Source organism: Vipera berus (genome assembly GCF_964194415.1).
Source record: "Vipera berus genome assembly, chromosome: 5".
In the NCBI taxonomy this organism is placed as follows: Eukaryota; Metazoa; Chordata; class Lepidosauria; order Squamata; family Viperidae; genus Vipera; species Vipera berus.
The window spans coordinates 5,085,472-5,098,059 of record NC_138207.1 but is presented as its reverse complement, the minus strand read 5'-3'; the positions used below and the strand labels follow the sequence as shown (position 1 = coordinate 5,098,059).

Here is a 12,588-nt window from a genome sequence, read left to right as displayed (position 1 = left end):
GTGTTTCACTTAATAACTGCAGCGGCCTGCTTAAGCGTGGCAAAAAGGGCGGTAAACTCGAGTCAGCTTAGGCGGTGAGGCGCTTAACAACCAGGACAACTTAACAGCCAAAATTCCGGGCTCACTTGTGGCCCATAAGTTGAGGACTACCTGCATTGGAAGACCGGGTATCCTGACTTTTCTGAACGTTCCCTTTTGTAAGCTCAAGAGTAACCCTGGTCAGTTTGAGCCTTTGAGATCAGCTGTGTGAATTGGGCCATTGAAAACTTATCTTAACGTTGGACAGTTGTTGTAACTTGAGGACTACTGTCTTTTCCAGCCTTTCTCCATCAGGAAGCTTCCAGACGTTTTGAGGGGCACCTGGGGGTGAATAAGAGAGGCCATCATTTAGGACAGGGGTCTTCGAACATGGCCGCTTTAAGACTTCTGGACTTGTGGCTGAGGAATTCTGGGAGTTGAAGTCCACAAGTCTTAAAGCGGCCATGTTTGAAGACCCCTGACTTAGGAGATACCAAGGCTGGCACCCAATCCACTAACTTGGGGATGACCTTGGCGGCTGGCAAAGCAGTTGCTGGTTTAGCACCCCACAGATAAGATAGTTCAAGGACAAGACACAGACAGACAGTCCTCGACTTACAACAGTTCATTTAGTGACCATCCGAAGTATATAACGGCACTGAAAAGGGAGGACATGACCGGCTTTTCACACTTACGACCTTTGCAGCATCCCCACATGATCAAAATTCAGACGCTTGGCAACTTTATTATTACTGCTAAGCTTGTAAGCCGCCCTGAGTCTTCGGAGAAGGGCGGGATATAAATGGAATTTTAAAAAAAAAAACTGGGTCACATATACGACAGTTGCGGTGTCCCCCGGGGTCCCGTGATCCCCTTTTGTGATCAGTGGTGGAAGCCAGGTTCACTTAACAACCATATTACTAACTTAACAGCTGAAGTGACTCGCATAACAACGGTGGCAAGAAAGAAAGGTGGCAAAATGGGGCAAAACTCACCTAAAACCTGTCTCGGTTAGCAACAGAAACTTTGGGCACAATTGTGATTGTAGGTCGGGGGCTACCTGTGCAGCAAAGCGCGCTCTGGTGCTGTTAGGAGGGAGCGTTTAGCCTGCAAACAAGGCTAGTCAGGGGTCTACGACAACTCGCCACGGGACAAGAGTTACTCTAATATCAAAGAAATGGTGGACTGGAACCATTCACGCAAGGTTGCCAAAGGAGGGACACACTGAAATGTGAATGATAAAAATTAAAATAGTTTTTAAGGGGTCCGGGTGGCGCAGTGGTTAGAATGCAGCATTACTGGCTGACTGCCCACTGCCAGCAGTTCGATCCGCTCAAGGTTAACTCAGCCTTCCATCCTTCTGAGGTTGGTAAAATGAGGACCCAGATTGTTGGGGACAAGATGCTGACTCTGCAAACCGCTTAGAGAGGGGCTGTAAAGCCCTGTGAAGCGGTATATAAGTCTAAGTGCTATTGCTATTCCTCCCTCCCTCCTGTGGTGGCCCAGTGGTTAGACTGCAGCATTGCAGGCTGATTCTGCCCACTGCCAGCAGTTCGATCCTGACCGGCTCAAGGTCGAACTCAGCCTTCCATCCTTCCCAGGTGGGTAAAATGAGGACCCAGATTGTTGGGGGCAAATAGGCTGACTCTGTAAACCGCATAGAGAGAGGGGCTGTAAAGCCCTGTGAAGCGATACGTAAGTGGTATTGCTATTTTAAATTATTTTCAATAATTAAATTGAATTGTTGAATTGTCCCTTGGCGAGTTGTCTGGGGCAAGTTGCCCCATTCCGCAACCAGGAGAGACTGACCCACCCAGGAGATTTAAGAAATTCAGCCTCATCCGTCTCCAATGACTACGAATGCTCACTGGAGACCCTCACCCCTGCCTCCCTCTCCCATTTGTCTAGCTTTGTTAAGCAGGCAGGCTGGATCTTTCCCCACCCCACCCCCTTCCTTTTTCCCCCATCAGCAAGAAAAATATCCCCAGCAGCCGCCCCATTAGACCCGTTCCCCGAGATTTATCTGAAAGCACTTTTGCGGCATGTAGCCAGAGCGGATTTTTATGTTTATTCCGGGTGTCATTAGCAAAGCAGATTTAGAGCAAGCTGTGACTGGGAGCGATTGGTTTTTTTGTTTTTTTTTTTCCCCTTTCCAATCCAAAACATGGCTCTATTAACAGATTTCGTGTGCAGCTTGCAAAACGATGCATTGGCCCAGCTTGTGTCAAGTCTTGGAGGTATCAGAAAGCCATGGGTATTTTTTTTTCTTTCTTTCTTTCTTTCTTTCTTTCTTTCTTTCTTTCTTTCTTTCTTTCTTTCTTTCTTTCTTTCTTCTTTCTTCTTTCTTTCCATTTTTTTCTTTCGTCTCTGGTTAACAGCCCACATGTTCCACCCGCCTAGGAAAGATAAGGCCATCATAGGGCAGCTTATATTCAGTCAGTGTTGACAGCATTGGTCGCAGGGGTGATAGGTAACCATGTCTTCTGTCTCAGCCTACAGGAGTCCTTGCTCTGCTCACAAAGAGAAACCCCTCTTCCAATCAAGCAGGCAGGAACCGCAGGGAAAACCCAAACCCCTTTTATTATTCACAGACCTGAGTCAACGTCCAAGGCAAACAAACACAGTTCACAGAAACTGGATCCTCAACACCAATGGCGGCCTTCGGCAGCCAGCACCTCCCACATCTTCCCTTTTATTATGCAGCCCAGGCGTGGCTTTCCTAACGCCTTTGCCTTTGGAGCCGCCCCATTGCATTCCTCTGCCCTACTCGCTTCTCTTGCCTGCACATTCGTGCATCCTGGATTTGTCCCAGCTGTGCTTCGTCACTGTCCAACTCAGACTCCCAGCACAGCTGTGTCTCAGCCTGAGCATGAGTAGAGGGGCCGGGCTCCTGGTCCAACTGTAAGTCTTGGAGCTCCTCAGAGCCTTCCTTTGACTCGTAATGTCACTCCAGGCCCCTCCTCTTCTGATTCCTCAGACTCAGCTGCCGGATCCACTGGCTGGCGAGGAATCACAACACTTTGGAAAGTGGCAGGGCTGCCCCAAAGAAGGCGGCCGGGGAGGGGGGGTCAGTCTAGTCTCCAAAGCACCAGAAGGCAGGACAAGAAGCAACGGGTGGAAGCTAACCAAGGAGAGAAGCAACCTGGAACTAAGGAGGAATTTCCTAACAGTGAGGGCAATTAACCGGTGGAACTGCTTGCCTCCAGAAGTTGTGCGTGCTCCATCCCTGGAGGCTTTCAAAAAAGAGATTGGACGGCCACTTATCCGGGATGGTAGAAGTGATACACAGTTGAGCCCAACATTTCTCTTGTTAAGTGAGACATTGGGTAAGTGAATTTTGCCCCATTTTTACGACCTACCTTGCCACAGTTGTTGAGCGAATCACCGCAGTTGAAAAGTGAGTCACCCAGTATCAGGGCCCACTTCAAAACCTCATGCTAAGGAAGCAGAACTCATGGAAGCCGTCTCTTCCAAAGGGAACTTTTGTTAGGAGAAGCTGACAGCAGGCATAATAAGACAGGATCTGAGGGTTTCCCGCTCAGATCAATAGATTAAAAGAGTCCCAAGCAAAACCCCACCCCAATAGGCCATCCGGTCAGTTCACATGGGCCAATCCCCAGGTGTTAAGTCCGTTGTGGGAAAGAGCAGTTAATGCCGGGCTGTCTCAGGGTTGCAGCGATGTTTTGTCGGCTGTTCACACCTTCCTTTCCGAACGCGGAGATAAACCTGTTGCCCGAGGCGCATTCCTTTCTTCTTCCCCCCCTTTTCAGCTGACATCAAGGGGAGAGATAGTTCACAGGGGAAGTATGCAGAAACAGCAAAGTGTTACGGTATAGCCATAGAAGGAAAACAGAGTAATAAATCCCAGTGCTTTCTCCACTCCTGGAGATCCCAGAATTGTAGAGAGAGTAGAGATTGAGATAAAGATAGAAAAGAGTTCCCTTAGAACAGGGGAATGCTAGCTGTCTGTGAGCAAGATCTGAGTTCGAGTTCTGAGTCAACCCATCCTTTGACAGTAGGGGGGAGTCGATGTATTTAATAAGTGTATGGCACCTACAGAGGTCATGCAATCACTGACATATGAATTTAGTTTAAATAAAGCATCAGCAAATACACACACACACACACACACACACACACAAGTAGTCCTCAACTTACAAACACCATTGAGCCCCAAATTTCTGTTGCTAAGCCAGGTAATTGTTAAGTGAGCTTTGCCCCCGTGTTACAACCTTTCTTGTCACAGTTGTTAAGTGAATCATGGCAGGTGTTAAATTAGTCACACGGTTGTTAAGTGAATCTTGTTTTTCCCCGTCGAGTTTGCTAGTCAGAAGGTCGCAAAAGGGGATCACGTGACACCCCCCCCTTGGTCCTCATTTTGCCAACCTCAGAAGGATGGAAGGCTGAGTCAACCTTGAGCCAGTTAGCACTGAACTGCCGGCAGTGGGCAGAGTCAGCCGGCAATGCTGCACTCTAACCACTGCACGACCATGGCAGGAAGGAAGGAAGGAAGGAAGGAAGGAAGGAAGGAAGGAAGGAAGGAAGGAAGGAAGGAAGGAAGGAAGGAAGGAAGGAGAGAGAGAGAAAAGAAAGATGCAAGGAAGAAGAGAGGGAGGGAGGGAGGAAGGAAGGATAGCACTGCTTCCCAGTGCTTTTACAGCCCTCTCTAAGCGGTTCACAGAGTTAGCCTATGGCCCCCAACAATCTGGATCCTCATTTTGCCAACCTGGGAAGGATGGAAGGCTGAGTCGACCTTGAGCCGGTCAGGATCGAACTGCCGGCAGTGGGCAGAGTCAGCCGGCAATGCTGCATTCTAACCACTGCATCACCAGGGCTCTCCGTACAAATTGATAAACTAAACGACTGTTTACCCAGCTTCTTTGGGGTGGGGGTGGGGTGGGGTGGAGGGATGGGGAGAGAAGTGATCATTCACAGCCAGGTAAAAGGCAGGTGTGCTAAGAGGGATCTTGTAGTCCCAACTCCTGGAAGGGGAACCGTATAGGAACGGGGAGGGGGGGCAGAGTAGAAGAGAGATGAGGGCCTAAGCAAAGGCTGGACGTGAGCCAGATCTCTCCTCCTTCACGTGGGGGGGGGCATCCCAGCTGCCTTTCGATCCCTGTCCTGGTGGGGCTCCATCTCAGTCCCCCCCCCTCCCCAGAAAGCAACTTAGAAAATTTTGCCTTTCCCACTCAGGAAAGTGCTTTTAAAAAACCGCCCGCGATTGTCTTTTCTCTTAATTCAGAGTTGAGCCTTTGGTTTGAAGTGCTTGTGTTGTTTGTTTGTTTGTTTTTTCTTTTGTGTGTATGTTTCCCTGCCCTTCCCCACCCCCCCTTCTTCCTCCTTCCCCCACCCCTTTGGCTTTCTCCCACATCCCCCACCCCACCCCCTCTGGCTTGCCAGGGCCTGGGAAGAATTTCATGGCCTGTTGAACAGCAGCGGCCGGTGAAATGAGCGTCCTCCCTCCCTCACTCACACACCCAGGGTAGGGCATCATCTTTCTTTTTTAACCATTATGGGATGCACCTCTCAGCCGGGGTTCCCGCCCTTCCTTTCCCCCCCCAACTCGTCCTCCATCACCGTTCGCACTCGCGTTCTCGCACTCGCGCCCACTCCGAGGGAGCTGCAGTTCCCCTTTGAAGGCCTGCGGCCTTGATAATACTCCTGGCCGGCTAGTTCTTTTCCCTTAATCAATGTCTTCTCCCATCACACACACACACACACACACACACACACACACACACACAAAATCTCCCTACGCCACCTTTCATCCTTGCAGTATCGGAGCAGGGTGTTTGAAGTGCCACCAAACAAAATTCTTCCGCCCTTGAATTTCATGCTGCTCTGAACTAGCCTGGCATTAAAAACAAAAAAACAAACAAAACCAACCCAGCCACCTTATCCCGTCCTGAACCAGATTGAAGATATTTACCCCTCGGCTTGCAAATTTGCAGGAACTGCTCCTTTTTAAAGGGATCTCACAAAAGAGGAGGGGGGTTTTTTGTGGGGGGGGAGCCGAGGCTAAATTCTCAGGTGTCCAAACCCCTTAAACACCTCAGCTTGCCCCCTTGGTTGCCCAGGCTCTTCCAAGGCTGACAGGTACATCCTTAGCTTGCTTGTGTTGTGTGGATGTGTGGGACCATCAAGTGGGGAGGGAGGAAGGGCCCCACCCCCAGTCCAGCCAGCTGCCACCTCGCTTGCCGGAGGGCCAGCGGTCCGGGCACAACCTGCCAGCCCCAAATTGCCTCTCTCGGCTTTTAAAAACGACAACACAAACCGGGAAGGACTTCCGGCAGGTGTGTGACCTCGCCCAGCCTCTTCCGTCCATTGGGGCCGGGTTGACTCGCCTCACGAGCCCGCTTTGCCGCAAGAAAAGCGTATATCCCGCGTCTGCAGAACTGAGGCTCAGTGTAAGAAGAGCAGTAGCAGTAGACCGATATACCGCTTTAGAGCCTTCTCTAAGCGGTTTACAGAGTCAGCCTCTTGCCTTCCCCCACCCCCTCCCCGACAATCTGGGCCCTCATTTTTACCGACCTCGGAAGGCGGAGTCGACCTTGAGCCGGTCAGGATCAAACTCCTGGCAGTGGGCAGACTCAGCCGGCAACGCGGCATTTTAACCGTGGCGGCGCCAACGGCTCAAAGAGGGAGGGGTAGAAGAAACGGTGGCCCGGTGGTTAGAGCCGCGGTGGGGCAGTGGTTAGAATGCAGTATTGCCGGCTGACTCTGCCCATTGCCAGGAGTTCGATCCTGACCGGCTCAAGGGCGACTCAGCCTTCCGAGGTCGGTCAAATGAGGGCCTCGATGGTTGGGGATAATATCCTGACTCCGTAAACCGCTTAAGAGAGGGGTGTCAAGCGCCGTGAAGCCGTATATATGTCTGCTAGTGCTATTAAGTTGGCTCTCTTCAGCCCCCACCCAGAGTCACCTTCTGATCGTGGTCCTCGTCCCCTCAGATTCCTGGAAGGAAAAGACGCAGGGGACCATCCCAAAATAAAATTAGCTGCTCTCGGGCTCCCTTTGGTTTCGTTTTTGTTTTTGTTTTGTTTTTAAACATTTTATTTATTTCATTTTGCTGGTGTTGCTGTTGTGAACGTGCTGTTTATTGCAGGGGGTGGTGGGGCTGGGCTCGTTCCCGGATGGGGAGGAGGAAACTTCCAGGCTAGCTTTGATCTGCCTTCACGGTTGAACTTGAGACTCAACTAGGAAGATCTTCCCCGCTGGGCGCTATTGGCGGGCCTTCCCTCCTTCTCTGGGGCCGCTGGTGTGTGTCATTTTTAAGTCTCCGGCCGGCCCCAGTGGGAGGAGGAGGAACAAAGAGTAGAAGATCCCCGTAGAAAGGTTTTGGATCAAGAGTGCCTACAGTCCTCTTGGCAACTTTGAAGGCTTGTGGACTTCAACTTCCAGAATTCCCCAGCCGGCACGCGCCGGCTGGGGAATTCTGGCAGTTGAAGTCCACAAGCCTTCAAAGTTGCCAAATTTGGACACCCATGGCCTACGGCGGGGGTCTTCAAACATGGCCCTTTTTACGACTTGTGGACTTCAACTCCCAGAATTCCTCAGCCAGGCTAAGGAATTCTGGGAGTTGAAGTCCACAAGCCCTTCAAAGTTGCCAAATTTGGACACCCATGGCCTACGGCGGGGGTCTTCAAACGTGGCCCTTTTTACGACTTGTGGACTTCAACTCCCAGAATTCCTCAGCCAGGCTAGGGAATTCTGGGAGTTGAAGTCCACAAGCCCTTCAAAGTTGCCAAATTTGGACACCCCTGGCCTACCGGATACAGTCAGATATTCAGATTTATCGGCCAGGACAGTCCAATTTAAGTCCCTCCCCCTGGGTTTAAGCCCCTCCTCCTGCTTCCATTGTACTATTGTGACCGCCACCTGCCGCCATCTCGATTGTCGTTTGCCACGCCCCCGTGGGCTCCCTCTGCTTTCCATTAACTAATTAGCCTCCAAACCACAAACGAATCATCTTGGATTGCCAAGAGGAGTAAGCAAGCAACAGAGGCTTACAAAACACCAAGCTCTTGAGCGGGGTGGGGGGGCGCGGGGGATGGCTGGAACACCACCACCACACACATACTAAACAACAACAACAACACAATAAAAGAGCAAACCTCCCTAGGCAGACCAGGAAGAAGAGCCTGAGCAGGTGTTGGTTTTTATTACCTTCCATCACTAACAAGCTTTGTTGGCCTTGTGCAACCATTATACACACCTTGATGGATGGCAGTTTACAGAAGAGTGAAATGTTTGGTTGCGCAAATATCTGCTCTTTTTTTTTTTAAGCAAGGGCAGGGCCGGGCTGGAGACGGACTCTAGGCCTTTCCTTTTCTTAATACATACATACATACATACATACATACATACATACACACACACACACACACACACACACACACACACACATATATATATATTTCCCTCCAAGTGATCCCTCTTATCCAGCTGTTGCCCTCAATGGCAGCGGATTCGCCGTGGAACAATGCGACAGCTCCGCTTAATTATTTAAAATCATTTTAAACATTTATTTTTTCTCATTCACATTTCCTTTGCTCCCTCCTCCGGCATCCTTCCTGTAACAGCAAGAGCGCTTAGACTTATATACCGCTTCATACTGCTTTACAGCCCTCTCTAAGCAGTCTACAGCAGGGAAAAAAAACCCCACCCCCAAACCTCTGGGTCGTGGGCTATTCACAACCGGGCTGCGTGAGCGATGGGCTGGCGCGAAGATTGGGGGGAGGACAATATGCGGACTCTGTAGATCAGCGGTCCCCAATCTTTGCGTCTTGGGGGTGGGGTCAGAGGGATGCCTGAGCATTGGAATGGCACGTAGGGATGTGCACGCAGCTCAACTTCGCATGTCGAGCTGTGTACACGTGCGTGCCGGCCTGACTTTTGCGCAAGTCGAGCTGTGTGCCCACATGCGCGCGCAGCCATTCCGATGCTCACACAGCCCTCTGCCCACTCCCGCCAAGCCACAAAGGTTGTGGACCGTTGATCGACAGAGTCCATATATTGCCCTCCCCCCAACAATCCAGGTCCTCATTTTACTGACCCGGGAAGAATGGGCAGCTGAGTCAAGCTTGAGCTGGTGAGGATCAAACTCTTGGCGTCAGGCAGAGTTAGCCGACAATACTGCCTTCAAACCACTGCGCCATCATGGCTCTGAATGGTTCTATCCCGTCGTTCCTTCGATATTAGAATAAGTCTTGCCTGGGCGGTGAGTTGTCCCGCAATGAGTTGTCCTAGACTAGGAGTCTTCAAACTTGGCCCTTTGATGACTTGTGGGCTTCAACTCCCAGAATTTCTCAGCCAGGCATTCTGGGAGTTGAAGTCCCCAAGTCATCAAAGGGCCAGGTTTGAAGACTCCTGCTGTAGGCCATGGGTGTCCAAATTTGGCAACTTTGAAGACTTGTGGACTTCAACTCCCAGAATTCCCCAGCCAGCATGTGCTGAGGAATTCTGGGAGTTGAAGTCCACAAGTCATCAAAGGGACAAGTTTGAAGGCCCCTGTCTTAGACCCTTCCCCCCCACCCCAATTCCTATAGCCCGCAAAATCAGGGACAAAACAGAAGCCCATTTGAGACACACACACACACACACACACCTTTCTCTCTTTTTTTGCACTGGGACCCTCTTTAGGCGAAAGGCCCTCAAAATCTTAACAAGCCAGCCGGTCGGCGCTTTCCCTCTTGCCCTTAACGGGTTGTTAGCTGCGTTCACGCACCTTCAGGGTCCAAGCGGAAAGAGAGTCGCTTCGCGGTGTGTAGTACACACTTGACAGACTTCCCCCCACCCCCATTAGCTCATTAGTTTTGCCTGGCCCTCGTAAACTGGTCTGTTTTCTCCCTTTGTCTTGCAGGGATAATTCCAGCTTCCGAAATACCAAGATCGCTTTGTGAGACGGAGGCGAGGATTCAACACCAACCAGCTCCTCCGGCGTCCAGCCTGGCAAAAAGGGGCAGGCGTCTCCCTTGGTGCCTTCCAGGCCAAGCTGGCCGGAGGGCCCGGACCCTTGGCCCTTCAAGACGGCCTTTACACCCGTGTCAAAGACTGACCTTCGGCAGCCGAGGGACCTGCCAGGCCGAGCAGGGGGAAACTATTGCCTTTGGCATTCCTCGGGACATTTCCCACCGGGCGGCTCCTCTTGCTAAGGGCCCACGTCTGCCCAGAGGGTTTCCAGTATTATGAGGGTCTCTGCCACGGCAGAGGCCGTCGGAGAGTTGGCACCCCTTCCTTCTGCCAATAAACGATTAGGCTCCTAGTTGCTTCTCCTCCTCCTCCTCCTCCTCCTCCTCCTCGCGTCTCGTTTTCAATGGGGGTGCGGGAATCTGGTTTCGACAGACGGCCGGGCTCAGCTCGGAAGCCTCTGCTCGAGTTGGCAGCAGATCAGAGGGGCGAATGCAAATGGGGGAGACACGGTCGGTACCAAGCTTTAAATTCCCGTTTGGGGAAGCACTTCCTGCAAACTCGAGATAAAGAGTTGGAAAAACGAATGTTTTCTTTAAATCTGCTTCCGCTCAGCTCGAGCCCCTTAGTTTCCCCAGCCAGGGGCCATTTTGGGGAAGAATCGGGAGGGTGGCTGGTGCTAAGTCTGGATTTCAAAAGCCGCCTCGTTCGCAGAGTTCACGACCAGCACATCCTCAGGACTCCGTCTGCCTCCAGTGGCTTTTTTACCCAAATGGTGCCGGGCAATGACGCCACGACATCTGATGTAAGCACCTAAGTTACTCAGTGGCTTGCTGATGCCAGCAGGCCCAAGTCCCAGGGGCTGGGGAATTCTGGGAGTTGAAGTTTCCCCCCCTCCCTCATCCTGGCTGGGAAATTCTGAGAGCTGATGTCTCCCATGGTGGCTGGGGAATTCTGGAAGTTGAAGACCCCCGTGCTGGCTGGGGAATTCTGGGAGTTGAACTCTTCCCCCCCATCCTGGCTGGGGAATTCTGGGAGTTGAATTTCCCCCCCCCCATCCTGGCTGGGAAATTCTGGGAGTTGAACTCTTTCTTTCCCCCCCCCATCCTGGCTGGGGAATTCTGGGAGTTGAACTCTTTCTTTCCCCCCCCCCATCCTGGCTGGGGAATTCTGGGAGTTGAACTCTTTCTTTTTTCCCCCCATCCTGGCTGGGGAATTCTGGGAGTTGAACTTTCTTTCCCCCCCATCCTGGCTGGGGAATTCTGGGAGTTGAAGTCTTCCCCCCCATCCTGGCTGGTGAATTCTGGGAGTTGAACTCTTTCTTTCCCCCCCCCCATGCTGGCTGGGGAATTCTGGGAGTTGAACTCTTTTCTCCCCATCCTGGCTGGGGAATTCTGGGAGTTGAACTCTTCCCCCCCCCATCCTGGCTCAGGAATCCTGGGAGTTGACGTCCACATATTTTAAAGTTGCCAAGGTAGAGAAGTGGTGCTCTAGTGCCCCTTGTTAAAAGGCACCGTTGTCAGTCAGACGAACACCCTGCATGTTTGCTGACCAAAAAGGCAGCAAGTCTTAACGGGAATTTCCTCCTTTGTAATTTAAATGTGTTGAGCGTCTTAAGGGCGCTCAGAGCGGAGAGCCTGGCAAAGCGCCATTGATTTTTCTTTCCTCTTCTTTATTGCTGATCTATTTGGTGGTACGTGTCTGCCTGCAGAATCACACAATCGTTAACGCGACTGTAATTGGCGTGTGTGTGTGTGTGTTGGTTTCTTTGCTGTTATTCACCTGCTCCCTGAGAAATGCCCGACGTCTCCATTGCCTGTTTCTGCAACTCGAGCTCCTGGTGACTGACCGTGTCAAGGATACGAGGGGCAGACAAGGAGCTGGAAAAGCCTGTGACAAGAAGGGGTCTGCAAGAGGCAGTGGCAGGCAGGCAGGGCTCTGCATCCTGCAGGGGGCCAAGGGTCAGTGAAAGCCAGAAGAGAAAAGGGGATGAAAGAAGGAAGGAAGGAGAAAGAAAGAAAGAGAGAGAAAGGAAAGAAAGAAAAAGAAATTTTAAGCATGAAATTCAATCCCGGGTCTCGTTCCAGTGTTTGTTTTTCCATGTGGGTAAAAAAAAATTTTTTTTTTTTTTTTTTGCCTCCTGGGCTACCACATCCCTGACCCCAGCATCAGGAATTTCCTTCCCCGGATACCAGAGAAGACTCGATTTTTTAAAACTAGAAAAAGCACCATTTTTTTAAAGCATGAAATTCAATCCCGAATCTCATTGCAGGGGAGGGAAGGGAGGAAAGGGAAGGAAGGAAGGAAGGAAGGAAGGAAGGAAGGAAGGAAGGAAGGAAGGAAACGAGAAAGGAAGAGTTGAAGGAAAAGTCTTCACGGTTCGGTCCAAGCCGGGAATAAACGACATGGCGACTGCTTTAGAAAGGTTAAAGTCTTCGTCAGAAGGAGGCTACCACTGCTTCTCTTTCCCTCCCTACTCCTCTCTTCAAGACAAGCAATCAAATTAAAAGCAAACGGAGTCACGCACCCAGTGCTGAAGTAAAGTTGCAGAAAACCTCAGCCAAACAGCTTTTGATTAAGCAAGCCAGTTGCCAGTTGCCGCACTCCTAGTGCCCTTGGGATCAAAAGACCCATCATCCCCTTATCCGCCTCGAGAGGTTT

General features: G+C 51.1%; 2 protein-coding genes across 9 annotated transcripts in view; both read left to right on the top strand.

The window, feature by feature from the left end:
• The window catches only part of EIF4E2 (eukaryotic translation initiation factor 4E family member 2), a 52,323-nt gene extending 42,041 nt beyond the window's left edge, over positions 1-10,282 (top strand). For 3 of the 8 annotated variants that reach the window (XR_014026649.1, XR_014026650.1, XR_014026651.1), the window contains 2 exons: positions 2,199-3,344; positions 9,881-10,282. Coding sequence is in view for 5 of the 8 variants with exons in the window: in XM_081329476.1 (XP_081185602.1) it covers positions 5,419-5,464 (46 nt within the window). In the remaining 3 variants the exon portion in view is untranslated. Of the gene's footprint in view, positions 1-2,198; positions 3,345-5,418; positions 5,501-9,880 lie in introns of all 8 variants that reach the window. The other 5 variants (XM_081329476.1, XM_081329478.1, XM_081329474.1 and 2 more) reach the window with 2 other exon arrangements.
• LOC308669013 (solute carrier family 12 member 9-like) overlaps positions 1-12,588 on the top strand; it is a 376,525-nt gene that overhangs the window by 62,881 nt on the left and 301,056 nt on the right. The gene's annotated exons all lie outside the window — the stretch shown is intronic.